The 17,815-nt window shown below is 35.6% G+C and overlaps 1 protein-coding gene across 2 annotated transcripts; it reads right to left on the reverse strand.

Moving 5' to 3' along the window:
* Positions 1 to 5,375: 5,375 nt before the first annotated feature.
* On the reverse strand, positions 5,376 to 12,231 carry LOC149944424 (uncharacterized). 2 transcript variants are annotated; one of them, XM_090175777.1, is made up of 7 exons: positions 12,100 to 12,231; positions 10,625 to 10,701; positions 10,328 to 10,480; positions 7,758 to 7,828; positions 7,318 to 7,425; positions 5,636 to 5,722; positions 5,376 to 5,566 (listed from the first exon to the last, which is right to left on the reverse strand). In XM_090175777.1, exons 3-7 carry the CDS (start codon positions 10,464 to 10,466, stop codon positions 5,426 to 5,428), a joined length of 546 nt encoding a protein of 181 aa, XP_090031903.1. In that variant the 5' UTR covers positions 10,467 to 10,480; positions 10,625 to 10,701; positions 12,100 to 12,231; the 3' UTR covers positions 5,376 to 5,425. The 2 variants fall into 2 exon arrangements, with proteins under 2 accessions (XP_090031903.1, XP_090031906.1); XM_090175780.1 differs by lacking the exon at positions 10,625 to 10,701.
* Positions 12,232 to 17,815: the final 5,584 nt, after the last annotated feature.

Here is a 17,815-nt window from a genome sequence, read left to right on the forward strand (position 1 = left end):
CTATATGTTAAATGATTTATTTTAGAATAGCGTTGATACATATGGTGGTAGGACAACATTAGAAAGTAGGTATATTGATTTAAAAAAACTATCGATTAATTAAACATTTTAATAATATTTTTACATAGCTTCGATAGTATCCAGAGATTGTACGATTGTTATTACAAAATGAAACTAATTTATTTTATAATAAATATAGGTAGTAAAATGCTGCAAAAACCTCTGACTCTACGTTCAATACGTTAAAATAGATTACAATACGTAAATATAGGTGAAAAAATACTAGAAAAACACGCATACTATTATTTTTTTTAATTTTTGGAAATACACAACATCCACCAGTTACTTCGCAATGACGAACTGGCTGCTCTCTTTGTCCCAGGAGACATGACCAATGAGTTGGCAAAGTACGGAAAAGACTCGTACATCCAAGAATTGGCAACAGGTGGCGCAAAAAATTACGCCTTGATTTATACGGAACACGTAATTTTTTGCGCCACCTGTTGCCAATTCTTGGATGTACGAGTCTTTTCCGTACTTTGCCAACTCATTGGTCATGTCTCCTGGGACAAAGAGAGCAGCCAGTTCGTCATTGCGAAGTAACTGGTGGATGTTGTGTATTTCCAAAAATTAAAAAAAATAATAGTATGCGTGTTTTTCTAGTATGTTTTCACCTATATTTACGTATTGTAATCTATTTTAACGTATTGAACGTAGAGTCAGAGGTTTTTGCAGCATTTTACTACCTATATTTATTATAAAATAAATTAGTTTCATTTCGTAATAACAATCGTACAATCTCTGGATACTATCGAAGCTATGTATGTTTAATTCCCGATTTTTTTTAGGTATATGTTCATATTATAGCCGTCCTCAGGTTATCTATATAAAAACAAATGGTTGTATAAAAAAAAATGATAAGAAAGAATAATAAAATTGTTGATTTAAAACAGAATGTTTGAGTTTTCTTAAATTTATAACATATACATTTCTACATGGTTTTATTTCATTGTAATAAAGTCTCTAACACTTATGAATAGATAATTGTATAATTGATTTACACATTATTAGAGTTAGAAATTTAGTCTTAGCAATTTACACTTTGCCTGTTTCTTAGGCCCGAGGTTTGCTTTTAAAACATCAATGCAATTAAGTTAAAAATATAAACACAATACAACTAATTTAATTATTTTTAACTGAATTGAAAACCTTGATATATATTTTTTTTTAAAACTGTGTTTTATGTTATACAATTTCAAATGCAGGTATTGTGTACAGTACAGTACAAATGCATAATTTAATGAAGCAATTCTAATTTTAATACTTATATTTAATGAAATAGGAAAAATCTATTTCTAAAACCCTATTTTGTAACTCAAAAGGAACTTAAAGAAACTGGAAGAGTTTCACATGGAATTGGGATTAGTGAGCAGCCATTATCACGTTACAATATGGTTTTTGTTATGGAACCAATGACAATAAGCTTTAAACTTGGCTTACTTTGATAAAAAACGTCTCTTATTCCCCCAAGAACATGTATATTTATCGAGAATGTACTAGCTCTATTGGACATTTTGGAGGAAGGGCTAACTAAAATCTATGCTTGTTTTACGAAATTAATTAGCGTATTTTAAAAAAAAAAAAAACCATGTATTCTTAACAAATGCATTCATGTTAGGATATGATTTATGGAAAATGTACTTTCATGGGTTAAGGTTAGAAATTTAGTCTTAACTATTTACACTTTACAGGTTTTTTAGGTCTAGCTTTAATTTTTTACGTATTGGAAAATGTATTTCAGCGTATTCTTATAAAAAAAAACAGTAAGCATCGAATATATTTCCGAATTAATTAATATTTTCATACAATAAACTATAAATTGGCTTATCTTTGATAAAAAAAAACCGTCTCTTATTCCCAAGAACTGGTTTATTTTTCGAGAATGTGCTAGTGCGATTAGATCTAATGGTAGTAAGACGCCCTAACATTTATGCATAGGGGCTCGTGACGTACCGATTCTCACGTGACTTGTTCATTTTTCCGAGCGAGCGCGCGCGTACCATTGATAAGATAGCTGAACTTAGTTTTATTTGACGATACAATCGGAAAGGTTTGTGTAGAAATTCTGTCTTGTCCCATGTTACATTTTCAGCCTTTTGGAGCGTTCATTGTACATACAAAGTAAGAATTTTTCATGAATATTTATTGTATTAGACAGTATTTGAACTTTAAGGCATATTATACTTAGTATATCAAATTTAGGCTTACCAGGTAGGAATCTGAATTAGAGTTAAAAATTAAATTTAGTATTTTGCTTTTTTTTTAGGCCAAGATTAGCGTAGAAAGTAATTTACTATTTTGTTTTTGTTGTAGAGTATATATTTTAGACAATTAAGTTATTGAAAAAGCGTTTAAAATGAGAATGGTATTTTGAAAACGTTTCTACCGTAAAATTGTAACTTTTTTCACTGTAGTTCGCAAAATGGTATTAATAGTATACTAAAAGTTTTCGTTATCTCAATAAAGAGTCTTAGCATTGGGAATAGTCATTGAAGGTCACGCTGAAAAGTAAGTTATAATAATAATAATAATAATCAGCTAGGCTATTTTATTATATTTAAAATGAAATTTTTAGGCATTCTTTTATATATATATATATTGGAAATGTATTAGACAGAAATTAGGCCTAGTAGGGGTAAGATTAGCGTAGAAATTAAGTTACTATCACGTGACTCGTTCATTTTTCTGTGCACGCGCACGTTTAATAAGATAACTGAACTTTGAGCAATGGATTTTTTTCCACCGGCACTTAAGATATGCCGTCAGTGTAGTCATGGGATTTTTCACTCTTAATAAATACTTTAAAATGTAAAAATAAGACTCGTTATTGAAAAAAACATAACACTTAGCCATTTTTTAGCAATCTTCTACGTAACTCAATTTTCCAAGAGGATTGTTTTCCGTAAACATTTTCAAGTGAGAGCTCGATTTTGATATCGTCAACGTGGTATTTCCAAAACTCTCCTTCGAGTAGCAAAGGGTTTTTTCCAAATACTCAAGTGGGTTAATATGTGTCGTCAATCATTAGAGGCAGTTTAAACTGTCAGAGAGAGACAGCCAATAGAATTTGAGGGTTATTTGAAGTTTAGATCACGTGATGAATTATTCTCAACAAGATAGGAATACATTAATTTTCCATGCGTCATTTCTCTACGGCGCATTGACGAGTAAAGACCTGCTGACGGATCGCTCAGTCTTTTCTACAGCTCGACAATGGATTTCTACCCGTAAAGTAAGTAAGTAACTATTTTTTTCTTTGTAATAGACTATATTTTTAGACATATTTAAAACAATTTGCATATTGAAAAAAGCGTTTATATTGAGAATTTTAGCGTAGAAATTAAACCATATTGATAAAATTAGGTTTAGTAGACTTAGGGGTAAATGTAGGCTTAGAGAATGTATCATTTGAAACTATAGAACGTATTTGGTCTAGATCAGCTATGGACATCGAAGTGTATCGACTTGAAACTTTTCGTCACTGGAAAAATCCCCACGTTACTAAGGAGCAACTAGCGAAGGCTGGATTCTACTATATTCAGCGGGGCGATGAAGTACGATGTTACAAGTGCCACGGCGTATTAGAAGGATGGGAATCAGGAGACGTACCAGAATGGGAACATGCCAGATTCTTTCCACACTGTCCGTCGAGGGATAATTCACCATCGGAAAAAAAGTACATCTCGCTAGAATGGGACATTCCACCGACGCCAAAAGCAACTACGGTCGCTGACAAATACATCTCACCTGTACCTGAAGAAGAAGAAGAAGACGATACTGCTGCTAAACACTACAAATACGTGAGTTAGAACTTTTAATTAAATTAAGTTGCAGGAGATCGTTTCACCCCATTTAAATGCCTGTAAACTTAACTACTTTAATTTGTTTTAATTGTGTAATGTACAAGATAACCATCTAATGGAATATCTGATAGTACCTACCAACATGTAAAACAAAGTTCTAAAATAAAAAATTAAATGTAAATAATTTGTTTTTATTGCCTAGAGATTAGAAAATTAAGGAGTTCTGAAGCGATAAGCAAACGGGTAAAAATCTAATCTCCAGATATCTGCGCGAGGAAAACTAATTTTGGAGAATGGGGATGGGGGAAAGCAGGGATGTACCCAAAAATGGACCAAAATGGACCAAATGTACCCCAAAAACGACCAAAGTCACCATTTTCGGCCCTATGTACCCCATTTCGGACCAAATGTACCCCAAACTGGACCTTTTAGCTTTATTGTAATGTTAAACTCCCATAGAGATTCCCCTAAAAAGAATAATAAACTGGCGGTCCAATTTTGGGTACATTAATTATTTCGGAGAGATAAAACTAATTCTGGCAAACTGCTGCGATTTATAGCGAATGGGGAAAAAGCCAATTTCTAGCGATTGGGTTCGATAGTATGAGAGATAACAATTATGGTTGTTTTTATTGCCTAGAGATGGGGGAAAGCAACTGGTGATTAGAAGGGGTGAAAGCAATGGGGGAAAGGAGCTGGTGAACGAGAGATAAAGTATCCAGTGAATGGGGTTTGGGGGAAAGCAACCGGTGAACGGGGGAATCTGGTGATTAGAAATTCTGGTGATTGGAAATTCTGGTGATTAGAAATTCTGGTGATTAGAAATTCTGGTGATTGGAAATTCTGGTGATTGAGATGGGGGCGCGGGTGGGGGAGGAACGGGATAGGCGCGGGTGAACGGCTGGAGCCAAGCTCTTTGTGTCTATCCGGTGATTGAGAATGAAATTCTCAATCACCGGATAGACATCCCCCTCTCTAATATATTATCGAAAAATGAAAATTGCCTTAACTCTATCACTTCACGTTTTCAGTTTTTATTTAATTTTTAATTTTAATATCAAAATAGTAACGACTGAAACTCCTCCTATGCTTCTTTTGCCTTCGACTAAAAGTAGTCTAATCATACGCATACAGGCAGCAAATAAAATGAATTCAGCTTTTCCCCCAGAAGCTTAAGCCAATCTCATCTTGCTTGGGAAAAAGAGACGTCTTACAGTTTTTCAATATCAAACCATTTTATCAAAATAACAATTACAGTTTTTATAACCGCGTTTTTGGCACTTCAATTCTTTCATCCAATATCATATCGTTAATGTAAATAATACCCTGATAAACAATAGTTACAATAATTTCCTATCTTAATAACTTTTCCAGGGTAAAATTTTGTGTAATCATTAACGCTAACCCAGATCATAGCACCGCGTCAGAGTGTTAAATTATAACGAATCTATATAAATCGGTTACAATAGAAATTGATTTGACAAGAAATAATATTAAAAGTTTTGTTTAGAATCACTATTTCAAAAGAATAGATTTTTTATTGAGTTCGTACATCTTCTGAATTAAAATGAAAATGCCAAGCCTCTTAAGCCAATCAATAATAAACCCTTTTGAGCGACTTCAAAGAACGGTTGCGCCGCGCAACGCAACTTCCGTGAGAAAGTGGCATTGCATTGAGAGTCATCAAGACCTGTGTAGCAATTCTGTGAATAAACGACGCATAAACAAATGTTTCTCCAAAAGTGATATTACAAAACCAAAACTCTGCGTACCTCTGCAATGGCGTCTCTATCTAGTGACGTGATACCTGTACCTTCAATTTCGTACGTGTCAAGGCAGCATAATATATCGAAGCCATCCTAATAAAGGTGATAGAGAAGAAGTTTATTATGTACTACATCTATCGAGAGTATTGTCGATCTAGGCCAAAACTTTGAAGGTTGTACCCTCGCAAGCTTAAGTTAAATCTCAATGGGCGTATAGTTTTTTCAGAAATCGCCAAACTTAACGCTACATTATGGCTCGAACGTTCCCCCGAGATCTTTTCTGCCTAACGAGTAAAATATTACATTATTTTCTTTTATTAAATTAAAGTACCAATTTATTTCTCGTTCAAAAGCGTTTTATGATTAGTATTTTGAAAAATGAAGCCTCTTAGAAGCATGTTTCTGTATATAAAAAATTATAATATTCAGCTAGACTAATACCAAAGGCACCACCTTAGGCCTTCGGTCATTAACTCGGGTGGCAGGGCTACAATGCGTAGGACTGTGGGGGCAAGCCCTTCGTGCCACTATAACCGTTAACATCCACAAGTGTTTTATGGAAAGGGGAAACCGTAGAATTCGAAGGGAAAGCTACTTTGACCAGTAGGGAGATAACTTGCAAACTCTACCAAGTTCTTACCCAGTGCCACAAGCTGGGATTGAACCCGGCTCTTCTTACTGCGAGTCGAAAATGGTATAATTTTTATATAATTCTGATAGAAAAGATAATGAAATTAATTAAATTGAAAGCTGGTTGGCGTATGTTTTCTCGTACCCTCTCACCTTTAAGCCATTTATTTTCTCGTACCCTCTCACCTTTAAGCCATTTATTTTCTCGTACCCTCTCACCTTTAAGCCATTTATTTTCAAGAATAGATATAAAAATTTATTAAATCACAATCATGCTTCACCCATTTTTTAATTTTAATTTTACCAAATAATTATTTTTCCGCTAATTGTTTCCAATTTTCCTTTATTGCATTTTCCACGTCTTCATAATCTTTAAACGAGTCTTTTGACGCTTAGTCGGTTGCAATTTTGTGTCTCCTACAAATATGTCTAAAACATATACCACGATGACTAGACTTTGTTTCGTGGCCAAACGTGAACGCTGACATTTTTAACAAAACACAACGGCAAAACTATATAATTAACATGGTCGTAAGTTAGTATATCCATTTTGAAATTAGTTACTGCAAAAAATTTGCTTTGTCTTCATCTCAATAGTTATTATACAATTTTTTTTAATTTTTCAAACGTTTATTAATTTTTATCGGAGTTGTTTTTAAGATAAACCAAAAAATAACTATAAAATATCTAAATCTGCCTAAAAGTATTAGTTCTCTACTTAAATGATCCAAGTGATAAATAATGGTGGTGCTCGGAACGACTGTTTCTGCGTTGAGTTTGCAAGTTCTCTCACCACTGTTTTAAGTGGTTTTCCCCCGAGCTCTTCGATTTCCCCTTCCATAAAAATTGATCGAGGTTAAAGGTAATAGTTATTGTAGGGAGCTGTTGGCTCGCGTGGCATGAAGGGCTTGCCACCACCCTCCTACACCTTGTAACCCGGCCACCTGGATTAATGGCTTTAAAAGTCGCTGGATGACTTAGGATATTAGCTTTACTAATTATTATTATTATTATGGTTCTGCGCATGGAAAAAGGCTAAACAAGGAGGGCTGACGTACCTGTCCGTAGAAAAAAGTCTGGGTGCCCTCACAAACGTGACAAATAAGATTTTGAAAATCCGATATGTTGGTATAAGGAAACAAAGGACTGCATTTTGCAATTGCGGACTAGAACGGCACAAACGCTAATTAGTTACCAACTCATTGTTTTAAGTTAAGTTGAAGTAAATACTATCCCATAATTATCCTTGAAGATTAAATATTAACTTTCTTCAATAAAGTTTCTTATTACGATATTATTGGCTGTTGACAACTTATGAAACGATAAGTGGCGTTAAGCTACACCAAAAAACGCCTTAAAAGTGATTTTCGGAAATGTAAGTGCAAAAAACAATTAAAAATTAACATCGTATTAAAATACCCAAAACAAAATAAACTTATTTTATGTTAACTAGCTATCATATTAAAATATTTTTTGTATAATTAAAAAGAAAACTTGCTTGAAGCTGTATTCCATTTTTTCCTGCACAATCGGCGTAATTTTTCAGGCATTTCACTTTGTCAATTCGGGCTAATAAAATGAAATAAATAGTAAAACGTTAGCTTTCTTTTATGCATGAAAGCTACAAATGAATTAGTTCTGTAATTATTTCACGTAACCACTAAAAGTCAGGACTAATTTTCGGCTTTGAGCAATGTTTAAAAAATGTAAGCCGGTGTCGTGTTTTCATAAAAATCGGTCTAGAAAATGATAACTGAAGTTTGAATAAGGGTGAAATCAACGAATTGAAAGGGTTCTTCACTGGAACACAACTGACTTCGTTTTAACAAACGTCAGAAGATAAACCGCTTTTAGGCCAAGTTAGAGGCAATGTGACAGACTGTGCATTTTATCTGCATCGTTATCATGATCAAACGGTTGCCCGTTTATACAAAGAGCTACCATTTAAAACCTTCAACTGGCTGTATTTAATTAAATATTTCAAATAGTAAAAAAAATTAGAGAATACATTAATTAGTATTTCAAATCAGTTAACTATATGCTTGTATTCATAAATTTCAAACTAAATTTAATTTTTAAAAATTCACTACATCAAATAGATGCCGCTCCAATCACCAACATATCAATTTCAGAAACAAGCTACACTATATTTAAAATACATTTAATATAAATTAATTATAAAAAATAACTAAATCTAAATGGCGCTCTGTTAATAAACCGTTCATATTTGAAATTTTCGTGATAAAAACTCGAAAACAATTACTGAATTTGTATAAAACAATTATCGTTTAGAAAAAATATTTTTTCACCACTAGGTGCTAGATCAATTTTGTCAATTGAGAAATTGTAGAGAATCATCTGAAACATACGTATACCTTTAATTCGATGGAAAAAGACATATTTTTCACTGAAAAACGCGACTTAAAAAATTATACTTTTTGGATCCTGGAAAGCATCGCTTGATTCTCTACAATTTCAATCATTATTTTTGTGGAAAACGTTTAGTAGACTTCAAAAAACTAGGAAATGGATTAGACATAAATGGCTTAAAGTTCACGTATATTATTGGTATTTAAATGGAAGTCACTTTTTGTTTAACATCAACGAGATTGTCAAATTATGGTTCGTTTATCTAGAGCAGATGGACCCGATATTGTTGCACTGTATTTTGTAGAAGTTGGCCAAATTTGAAGAAGAGTGTGTAAGATCTTTCAAATGCGACATCCACTAATTACAGTTAAGTGAGCTGTCAGTGAATTTAAACAATTTGGTAGAACCCAGGTTTCGTGGATTGGGTCAGCCTTATTTTGACTTTGATAACACTGTTCTTGTATCGGGTGATGTCGGGTGATACATATATTAATGTATTTAGTATTATTTAGTAAGTATACATGTAGATGGCGTTCTGTTCATTAAATAAAATCGCGCTGTTGTGCTTTACATTTTTCATGTGTTTGCTAAACAAAAAATACACTTTTAACTTGGCGAATTAACCGATTAACTTTGCTATTATCAAAATTAATACACGTCAACAGTAAATGTCACCATGAGCGTTATCACGACTTTGTTTATGGTGGCACAAAATTTTACATTAGTTTCACATTAAATTAGACAAAAGTAATTTAATGTAAACCTCATTAATACTGCAAAATATAGATGACATATTGATTATCAACAGTTGAATATCTATAATCGGTCTGTCTTTAATTTTATATATAACATATTATTGCTGTAGGGGTAGAACTTTCTATTTAAACTAGCAAAAGAACACAGGCAGTGGTCGAGATCCATCACCATTTGGCTCTAAAATCAGAGCGTAGGTCATAGTGACCTCAAATTCCCCCGGACGTATTAAAAATTTAATTGTTAAGTTTTAAAAAATAACACGAAAAGTCCAGCGAGCCAGCGAATCTGAGCTATTACTATCGATCTGAGAAGTAAAAATGACCAAACTACCGGCTAGTTGAATAACTTAAGATATGGGTGATTGTAGCTGTTACCAGTAAAATTTTTGATTTGCATATTTCTTACGAAATTAATTTTGCTACTACAAATATTTGATTTTATTATATAATCTAAAATTTATAGTCAAAAAAAATTTACAAGACTAGCTATACTTTAAATTGACCTACGATTATAGCTGGCTTTTTTAAAATTAACATTAATTCGATAATTGTCTTAGCTTGCTCACACTCCCCATCTTTCTTCCATACTTAAAACTTTAACGATATTTTTCTAGAAATTGATAAATCAGTGATAAGATTGTTTGAAACATAAAATTAACTTTAAAACAGAGGCATAGAAAGGGGACATATGGGTAAGCTCCCGCCCTAAATTAATGGTTGTATAAATACTTTATTTTTAATAATAATCTACTTATATACGTTTAGTTTACAATATCTGTTAACTTTATATATAATGATTATTTATTTAGAATATGAATTAATATGTATTGTAGATAAAATATATAAAATATATATTTATTTTAGTTTTTAGATACTATAAATCTGCGTCATACAAATACCAAACCCAGCCGCGATGGGAATTATAAAATAAAAAAGTACGTACGGCATGCTTTCTCTAAGAATTTGTTTGTTGAAGTGGTGGTTTTTTCATCGCAAACGAAATCTCCTAATGTTGACCGAAAATGAATCAATAATATCGGAAACAATATCGACGCTCGCCAAACGATTCTGATCATTGTCATCTTCAATTTTAAATCTACGGAACAAAATTTTGTTATGCTGCAAGTTGTACTAAAGTTTCGTCAATGATGCGAGTAATAATGTTTTGTAGGCTTCGGCGTTCTTCGTTAATTCATCTGCGCTCGTTAACTTAACGCGTACTTTAAACCATTATGTTTACCTCCATATCGAAGCACACGCTTAATTCAAGAGTCGATCTACACTTTAATGAAATAGTCATCCGTTCTCATAAACAACCTAAAGAAAAAATTCATGACAGGGTTAGTTTTGGACAAAGACGTACTGATGAGTTAAATCTTATGTTAAAAGCATTGATGGTTTAATAACGCTCATCAGAAACATCGCTTCGTAATCAATGTCATCTTTTTCGCCTGTACGACATTTTGTGTATCCGGTTTGAATGTCATAATGCCCAGCTGACGATCATTAGATTCACGCGACGCTTTCACCGCCATGCTTTTAGACACTAGTGACTGAAAAAAGTAAATAGGCAAACTGTGACGACCAGATCTCATGTACTAATTATAAAGCGAACACGGATTCCCAATTTATTTTCGTTATTGGGTAAACCCTAAATTAACTATCTTTTTTTATGTTAAAAGGCCGTAATTTTAGGCCCACGAGCCGAAGAAAAGAAAAGTGTTTTTTTGGAGAAACAAACGTTAATAATAATAATAATAATCAGCTAGGCTATTAACCAAGGCACCACCTTAGGCCTAAGTCATCGAGCTACTTTTAAAGGCATTTAATTTCGGTGGCCGGGTTACAATGCGTAGGAGGGTGGTGGCAAGCCCTGCAAGCCACGTGAGCCAACAGCTCGCAACACTAACTATTACCGTTAATGTCAACAAGTTGTTATGGAAGGGGAAACCGAAGAGCTCGGGGGAAAACCCCTTAAACCAGTGGGGAGAGAACTTGCAAACTCAACGCAGAAGGAGCTGTTCCGAGTTTTCACCCAGTGCCACAAGGTGGGATCAACCCGGCTCCTCTTCCTGCGAGGTCAAAGTGCTAACCACTTCACCACCCCACTGTTATGCTAAATCGTTAAATTGTCGAAAAGCTTTAACGTAAAATATTTTAAGATTAAACTAAATTTAAAAAATGCCAATTCTGCAGCCCTTTGACGAAAAATACTGCTCCACCAGGATTCCGACGCGGTCAGTTTAGAAAACTACGTGAATTTCTATTAGATTTATACGATAAGTAACATAATCGTATAAGAGTGACTCTGAACAAAATTCCGCTAATGACAGTTTGTCGAAAAGCGATTGCGTAATCGGATGTTTCGGAAATGGATGATCATAAATCCTTGCTCCCTTCTTGTGCAAAACTACTTACCAAGAGAATTGATGATCATAAGTACGAGCTAAAACACATTTTGGTTCCAAATTCGAAAATAACTACGTGCAGCATAACGAACTGAGGATTAATGATAGTCAATAGTTCATAATAATTCTTCCAAAGTAAACGTATTTTTTCTCTTTTTTTTCTATTTTTATTGAGCTTTCGTTGATTTGTGAACAATTCTGGTGGGGTGATTACTCGAACACCGTTACTGGTCAGTTTCAAAGACTACTAACAACTTGAGTAGCGTTGGCAATCCTCAACCACGAAAAGAGGAAGTGTCATACTTACGGTTGTTAAGTAGCTTATAATAATACAGATTTTTGTTGAACAACTTAGAATATCAACCAACCATTAATCACTACCCGGTTAGTTTGCGATTTTCGTGTAGGTTGACGTCGGCGCTTCAATAATAACATCATCTACGCGTTGTTTTTGTATAGTGCCATATGTCACGAGTGGCTTACCCTGTGTATAACTGCGTAACATGCTAATCGTTTCGAGATAAAGCAAATCTCATCGCTGTTAACTCTCGCTTTTCGTATTGGCTTTTATAACTAAGGTAGATTAAGTTAGTTTTGGGTTATCAATTATCAATGGTTTTGGGGTCTAAATTTGCTTCTGTATGCACAATGAAATATTTATCACTTTCTCTCAAAATGGAAATTTCACTCATTTGGTCTATTCTTGGTCGAGTTGCCCTTTGCAGATCACAGTTGTAAAAGATATGAGTTGATATAAATAATTAGTTGGCGTCAGCGTTACCAGAATATTATTTGATGAAAAAGATCTGGTTTAAAAAACAAGACAAAACTATTGGGAGGTTCCTGTATAAAACCTTTCTACCAGCTTGTCTGCGACTTCCAAATATTAGTATGTCCATTCAAAAAATTAAAGCAACAAGTATCAGAAGAAAGATAGCCACCAAAGGTCGAAATAATTGAGAAAAAAAAAACACGAAAGAGAAAAAAAATACCGTTTTATTTCTAAAATCTTGGTATCGTGGCAAATATGGCTTCATAGAGGTACAAGAGTTTAAAATAATATCTTGTAAAGCTGCGATTTTAGAAATTTGGTGAATAAAACCCTTTTTTTTTACTTTTTCCTTTTTAATTGTGCAACAAGAAACCTGGCTACCAGCATTTTGGGATTTTAAATATAATTTATTATGTTCTACTAGAGTGGTTGAACCAGCCACCAGGGGGTTTACAAGACGTTTATTCGTTTGAAAATCCGAGTAACGTGGTCGGGGATGAAGCGGGACGTTATCAAGTATGTTAGGGGTTGCGGGGTGTGCCAGAAAAGTAAGCTATCCCAGCAGTTAACCCCCGGGTTAGTTTCTAGCATCCCCAGTGAAAGGTCTTTTGAATTGGTAACCGCTGATTTAATGGGTCCCTACACTCGAAGTGCCAAGGGAAATCAGTACCTTATCGTCATAGTAGATCATTTTACAAAGTGGGCAGAACTCTACCCACTTATTAAAATGACTACTGAGAAAATATGGGAGAAAATGTATGAAGTTTTCGGTCGATATGGATTCCCACGACAGGTTTTAAATGATAATGCATCCGTATTTTCTAGTAAAAAGTTCAAAAGGGCCTGTTCGGATTTCGGCATTCGCCCTAAGACGAAAGCCCCTTATCACGCTCAGGCAAATCTGACTGAGCGGATGAATATAGCTATAAAGCCAATGATAATTTCTTATGTCGAACGACATAAAGACTGGGACGCCCGTCTCCCAGAATTAGGCTTTGCTTTGCGTTCAGGTGAGAGCAAAGCGACAGGGTGTTCGCCCGCCACTTTAAACTTTGGCCGAGCACCCCTGGATTGGGAGTTTTCAACTGGAAATACTTCCGATAATCGAAGCGCAGGCACGTACGCCGACAAACTGAAAATTAGGCTGCACGATATAATTTACAGGATTCGAAGCTCACGCAAAAACTGCACTTAGACAAGTGTCATCGGGTTGTTTTCTACAATCGTGGAGACCTCATATTGCGCAAAACTCATCTTCTTTCCGACGCGATTCGTGGTATCACGGCTTCGTTGGGAGATGTTTGAGGGGCCGTTTGTAGTGCAGGAAAAGACGACTCCTTTGACAAATCATCGGAGTAACGCACGTAACCCAGCTGAAGACTTTCACCCCGCTGTGGCCAGGAGATGACCCTCCGTTTGATGAAACCGGTAGGGGGGCGTAAACGCCGGACGAGAAGAAGGAAACCCTCTCTCGTCAAGAGGAAGAGACGGCGTAGAAAGGTGAGAGCGCTGTAGACCCCCTAACCATCACTACAATCTGCGTTCGAAGGCAAACGCCTAGTAACACTTTTTGGGTGGGGGTCTAACTTATTGCGTAGAATTTGAGATACCTTGAATTGTACGTAATTTTGGCTGAAGATTGTTTCGCATTCGCGCCATCTTTTAGCAATTGTACCCAGGATCGGGGAGGTCGGTACGGGAAACAGCCGCCTCCACCAGAGGCCTTGCTACCCGTGGACGCCAGAATGGGCAGACGGCCCAAGGAACACCGGGGCCGACCCCCTGTCGAGGGGAGTTCAACCAGCCCAAACTACAAGGCAGATGGCCTTAGGAGGACCCTTAAGGCATACCACCACAGGATCAAGGGGGCAGGCCGCCCACTCCGCAACAGCATCACCGGCATCCATTGAGGCGAGGCATACGCCCCCTCAACGGATTTCGAGGACCGTGGCTACTTGGGTGGCAACGATGGACGTTGGCCTGTTGCCCTATTTCAGTGCCACCCGGTGGCCCAAGCAGCAGATGCTTGGGGTAGTGGGATGCCCCACTCCCCATGTCTTCCAGGGGTGTACCGTGGGGAAAGTAGCTCCGAGGGTGTATCCTTCGGTGGCTGTCCCTATGGTGCAGGGGGTTCCCGTTGCCAAGTCAGTTGAGCCGATTCCGGTCGCTGAGCTTGGTGCCACCCCCGCCCCAGTCTCACCCCCGCAAGTGTCAGGACCCACCGTCACGATGGATCTGGACACTTTGTTATTGGGGGATAACGATGTCTCTCCCCTCGATAGCGGCGACGAACACTTTCTCGACGCTATGGACCACCTTGACCTCACACCCGACGCCTAATTTTTGGGTGTAAAGCCCTTATTTGCATTCGCTCTAGTAGGCCAACAAACGGGTCCATTTCTTCCCATCCATTGATTTGGGAATTCTTGGTTAAGGTACTCTACCAAATCACGGCGTTGGTGAGCTGGCGCCCCGTCATGCTAAAGCCAAAGACGCATGATATGGTGCAGGAGAAGAATTTCCAATTCTAAAGAGACATTAATAATAATAATTGATAATTTCAAATAATAATCTTATTTCGTTGTGGTACACCTTTACGTGAATTTACGTATATTCATAGAAATGCTACACCGATCTCGATGACTCTTAATGTAACATCTCGCTCTGGCGGAAGGTCCGGGGTGCGACACAACCGTTCCTTGTGGCACTGGGTGAAAACTCGGAACAACTTCTTCTGCGTTGAGTTTGCAAGTTCTCTCACCACTGGTTTAAATGGTTTTCCCCGAGCTCTTCGGTTTCCTCTTCCTTAAAAACTTGTTGAGGCTAACGTTTATAGTAAGTGTATGCAGCTGTTGGCTCTCGTGGCTTGCCACCACCCTCCTGGGCATTGTAACCCGGCCACCTGAAATAATGGCTTTAAACGTCGCTTGATGACTTACGCCTAGGGGGGCGGTGATTATTATTATTATTATAGCTCTAAACGGTCTCATATTGTTAGGTATAAGAGGCATTTTAATTCATAAGATATACGAAATGAATTAAAAATCCTATTCTTCACAGATAGTGATTCTAATCAAACAGATTTAAATCTTATTTCTTTGTCGATATGTTTCTTTTTTGTGAATGATTAACGCGCCTTCATTAATATAATCCATTTTAAACGATCGAACGCTGTGCTCCGTTCAAATATAAATTACACCCTGAGAAAAAAGGATATTGTTTAGGTAAGAAATTTTAATTCGGTCTATATCGAAAATAACCGAATTATTAATAATCTTTTACGTTAGATAAATGTTTTCCGGAAAATAAGATAGGACCTCTGGTACCCAGAAAAAAATGAAACGGGCCCTTAAATCATTTTCTAGCGAGCGTGCCACGTAAGCGCCTTTTTATAATTTTTTAAAAAATATTATTGCTTGTTATTATCGGCCTATACAAAATTACAATTTTGACTATTTTGAACGCCTTTCAAAATTGTTTTTAGGGTTTAATTCTTCCAGAAGAGCCAACAGTGGACATGATTTTTAATACCAAAATTGAGAGTACACGTGAACATTTTTATTTTATAATAGTTGTAACATGAACATGAGATATTATAAACTTTAATTGATAATAAGAGGGTATTTGTTCAGCTTATGGAGAAGCTGCCTCGTGATAAGAAATGCACTGCTCGAGAAACAAAAATGATAAATAATATTTTATTATAAAAGTATTCAATGTTAGACTTGGTGTAAGAACCAAGCCATAACTTTCTTAAGTAAGATGCCACGTCTTTTATCCAATTTAAATCATCTCTACCTATTGAATCAAAAAACAAATTTTCAAATCTTAAAGATAAATCTTTCAAATTACGACATTGTGTTTTCTTTGAATTTTGATGATCAACAATATTTCTTTGGTGTAAACTTGCAATTTGGCAAACACCTATTTTTCGTTTATAAACCCTGGTAAAAGATCACCTTTGGATGCGGTCTTCTTTCTATCAGTGTTGGTCGTGAAAGTCGATGGCATCAACCGATGTCTCATCGATTTCCAGGTAGCTTGTAAATCTTTTTTCGAGTTAACTCTCCAATATAACTTATCTCGGTTCAGGGTTCGACATAAGCTCTTGTGTTAAATGTCCGCGAGATGAGTAAGATGGTGAAAAACAGGCAAGTTTTAGACCCTCGTAGGCTCTTGAGACTTTTATTAAATCAAGAGGCGATGGATTTTTTAGAGACTTTGTGTAGACTTAGCTTTTTCGATCAAACAGGATACACGAAATGAAAACTAGTTTTAGATAATATAAGTAAAATAGTCCATAATGAAAAGGGACATAGGTGGTTATTATTAACTTAAAATTTTGTATATATTTTTTCCACCACTTTACCCCTATTCGGCTTTCCGTTGCTTTGCGACGCGTTTTAAAAATTTGAATGTTTAGGCTAATTTTTTCGGTGTAATAATCGCAAGCCAGATTTCCCGTACGTTACTGATGAATCTTTAAAAGGACGAAATCAATCTATCGTTTTTTTTTTAGTTTTTACTCGAAAATCTATCTGGTCCGAGATTCGCGCCTTTATTTTTGCTTGAGGACCTATTGGTACGAGTTATTTGTTAGTTTTTAAGTTTCTTCAAATTTGTTTAGGTTTAGGATTTTTTGTTCGTTTTCGTTATGGACTACTCAAACTATTCGCGTATTTTATCTCTCTTTAGAATTATATAGAGCTAACAGCTTAAGTCTATTTATTATGAATCCATGTCTTTCGCGGTGGTTTTTCTCATTTAATATGCCTTACAGTTCCTAATCACGCCCTCCCGTGGACTTTATAAATGCCAATCATAACGTCAAAGATTTTACCAAGCGGTAACCAGTTCTAAGCTTTCTTTACAATTTGATAATGGTTTCGAGTTTGAAGACTAAGTAAGTGTTTGAGGTAGATTTTACTAAACATTGTTTTAAATTTGAGTTAAAGGTTTAGCTCCTAGACAATGTTATTAAGAATAAACTTAATTAAGGGGATAATACAACAATATTTCACATAGATTATTACTCGAACAATATTTATTAAGTTATTTCAATCAGACCAAGGAGCACAGACTCATAAATCCTTTATTAAGCTAAGAATTACTAGAAGTGTTTGCAACTTAACGAGGAAAGTTTAGACACTTCGGCTTTCAGGCAAACCGATTCTGCTGTTAAAAATATATCCATTTATGAACATATATGCTTGATTAAGATGAAGCTCACCCGGTTAATTTTTTTTTAAAC

Source organism: Leiobunum rupestre, chromosome 5 (assembly GCF_980474605.1).
Source record: "Leiobunum rupestre chromosome 5, qqLeiRupe1.1.hap1, whole genome shotgun sequence".
Classification (NCBI taxonomy): domain Eukaryota; kingdom Metazoa; phylum Arthropoda; class Arachnida; order Opiliones; family Sclerosomatidae; genus Leiobunum; species Leiobunum rupestre.

Bases quoted from the DNA above. Each gene is read 5' to 3' on its own strand.
- LOC149944424 (XM_090175780.1), bottom strand. From the start codon at position 10,466: ATGACAATGATCAGAATCGTTTGGCGAGCGTCGATATTGTTTCCGATA. The intron at 7,426-7,757 runs GCAAGTTTTCTT...GTGCCGTTCTAG, and splicing joins AAAATGGAATACAGCTTCAA to TCCGCAATTGCAAAATGCAG. The intron at 5,723-7,317 runs GTACGTCAGCCC...CACCTTTATTAG, and splicing joins AGACTTTTTTCTACGGACAG to GATGGCTTCGATATATTATG.